At 37.9% G+C, this 2,529-nt stretch overlaps 1 protein-coding gene across 1 annotated transcript in view; it reads right to left on the bottom strand.

The window, feature by feature from the left end:
• LOC109585332 (ankyrin repeat and SOCS box protein 3-like) overlaps positions 1 to 2,529 on the bottom strand; it is a 6,812-nt gene that overhangs the window by 3,304 nt on the left and 979 nt on the right. Inside the window, exons 2-3 of the mRNA XM_020001352.1 lie at positions 742 to 849; positions 336 to 431 (exon numbers count right to left, since the gene is read on the bottom strand). Coding sequence (XP_019856911.1) covers positions 336 to 431; positions 742 to 849 — 204 coding nt within the window. The remainder of the gene's footprint in view (positions 1 to 335; positions 432 to 741; positions 850 to 2,529) is intronic.

Genomic DNA, 2,529 nt, shown 5'->3' with positions numbered 1-2,529 from the left:
GCAAAAGTTATTATTATAATACATTACACTTTCCCAATGAACTACAATAATATTATACTGCACAAGGTTGAAAGGTTAAAGCGATTATAACTACATGTACATGTACATGTATTTATTAAGGCCTCCATACACTAGGCAACATGTTGCTAGCAACATTTGTGGTTACTTTGACTTGTAAGCAACATGTTGCCAGAAATAGAACAGCCTTCTATTTCTGGAAACATGTTGCTTACAAGATCAAAGTAACCACAATGTTGCTAGCAATATGTTGCCTTGTGTATGGAGGCCTTAATATTACTAATATACTATTAGCAAGTACAATTACTTATACTCACATCATCTATACTGTTTGCATCAGCTCCTTTGGATAATAATATTTCAACTATATTAATATGTCTTTTTCTTGCTGCTTCAATCAGTGGTGTTATAGGCTATAAAAAAGTAAGAGTTATTGTTAAGCACATACATTTGGAGCCAACCATGAAAATAAACTCACAAAATCATTGAAGTGCCATCCCCTTAAAATTGTCAACCACAAAAGTTAAAACCACAAATTGACTAGGAGCAAACCACAACCCACAAAAATAACCTAGTATATACATGTACATGTATGGTAATTAATCAATAATGAAAGTGGCATTAACATGATATGAACGGCAGTAATTGAATTAACCACTAAATTTCTTATCACGCTTGCTGCTATTCTAATGTATAAGAATAATCTTATGTATATGTACTAACATAATCAATTTCTTGGCTTATGTTTGGATCAGCTCCATTATCCAGCAGTACTTTTACAGTCTCATAGTCTCCTCCTCCTGCTGATACAATAAGAGCAATACCACCTTCCTGTAAAAATAAAATAATACTACATGTACAATAATACTTTGAATAGCATACAACCAAAGTTCTGCCTAAGGTGGTCGGGGGTGGTCAGTACAACCGTCTCAACAAATGAACAACCAGATCATAACTTAAACCAACCATGCAATTAATATTAATAACCATACATAAAGCATGATATTGTAGTCTACTAGTCTACTTCTGGTCGAGTTGACAAAAATAGCGCACAAGGGCCAAAAGCCCAAGTGCACTATTTTTGTCAATGAGACCGGAAGCGAGTGCAGATAAATCCGGCAATACACCACGCTCCATGTGTTAACTGTTTTAGTGAAGACTTGTAGCAAAGATTAGCAGTATTTATCACGTGGCTTGGTACTAATGGTGGACAGCAGCAGCTCGATTGGGAAAGGGAAGAAGAGATCTATTTCGCTAGCAACAGGTGGGAGCAAGCGCTTTGTGTACTGTTCAAAAGACGCTTTAGATATTGCTGCTCAGGGAGTTGTTCCAAGAAATACCCTTCTTGTCAATGAATGGGCCAAGAAGATCTTAGACCGTTGGGTTCAGTTTTCAGCAACGATGGAGGATCCATCTGAGGCCATTCCTTGTGATCTCCTGTCCTGTAACGACCCACAAGTATTAAGTGAATGGTTGAGCAAGTTTGTGATGGAGGTTCGCCAAGAGTCTGGGGAGCCATATCCTCCTAGGAGTGTACAGAGCATTCTTTCTGGCCTCTATAGAATCTCTCGAGAGAATGGTATTTTATGCAGTTTCTTAGATAAGAAGGATTCTCGCTTTAGCTATCTTCACAAGACACTCGATACGCTTTGTAGCAAGTTACATTTGGAAGGTGTAGAGGCAACTGTTCATTCAGCACCAGTTATTACTGTGGAGGATGAGCAGTTGCAGTTCCTTGCACTGTTGCCAGCGTGGTGGGCAGGAATAATGAGACTTATCCGTTAGCCAGTTTGTGAGAATACCTGCTGATATCAGTCAATATGATGCTAACACATACTGTGAATACACAGAATTCATTTCAAAAAACAACTTACACAGATTTAAAGATATCCACAGCAAGAATAAGGTCGTCAGGATTTATGCTGTTACTGATTCTGGGAAATGCTTGGTTCGTTTGCTCGACTTCTACTTTAACAAGTTATCTCCAGATCCAAAAGCTTTCTATTTACGCCCACTCATTAATTTTTCACTTGAATTGGGTAAGCCCTGGTATTTAAATGTTACTATTGGCATTGTTACTTCGCGAAATATGATGAAAACAATATCTGAAAAAGGAGGTCTTTCAAATGTTTATACCAACCATTCTTTGAGAGCTACTGCGGCAACACGTTTATTTTTGTCAGACGTTCCTGAAAAGGTCATTCAGGAAAAGACCGGGCACAGAAGCTTAGCAGGATTGAGAGCCTATGAGAATACCTCTTCAGACCAGTTGAAAGGAATATCAAAGATGCTAGACTCAGCAACATCATTTCAGACTCCATGTATAAAAGATGAGAATGCAGATCCTGATAAAATTGAAGTACCAGAGAAGAAACCAGAAGAGCTAGATGATAATCCACCAAAGAAGTTGAAAATGGCAGATGATACACCACTAAAACCAAAGCAAATGGCTCAAGTATTTTCAGGGAGTTTGGAAAATTGTGTTATCAACTTCTACAATAACTCTGACTC

The sequence above is a fragment of the Amphimedon queenslandica genome, unplaced genomic scaffold, assembly GCF_000090795.2.
Source record: "Amphimedon queenslandica unplaced genomic scaffold, v1.1 AMPQUscaffold_13083, whole genome shotgun sequence".
In the NCBI taxonomy this organism is placed as follows: Eukaryota; Metazoa; Porifera; class Demospongiae; order Haplosclerida; family Niphatidae; genus Amphimedon; species Amphimedon queenslandica.
Note: the sequence above shows the minus strand (reverse complement) of the source record. Positions and strands in the feature narration are given on the sequence as shown.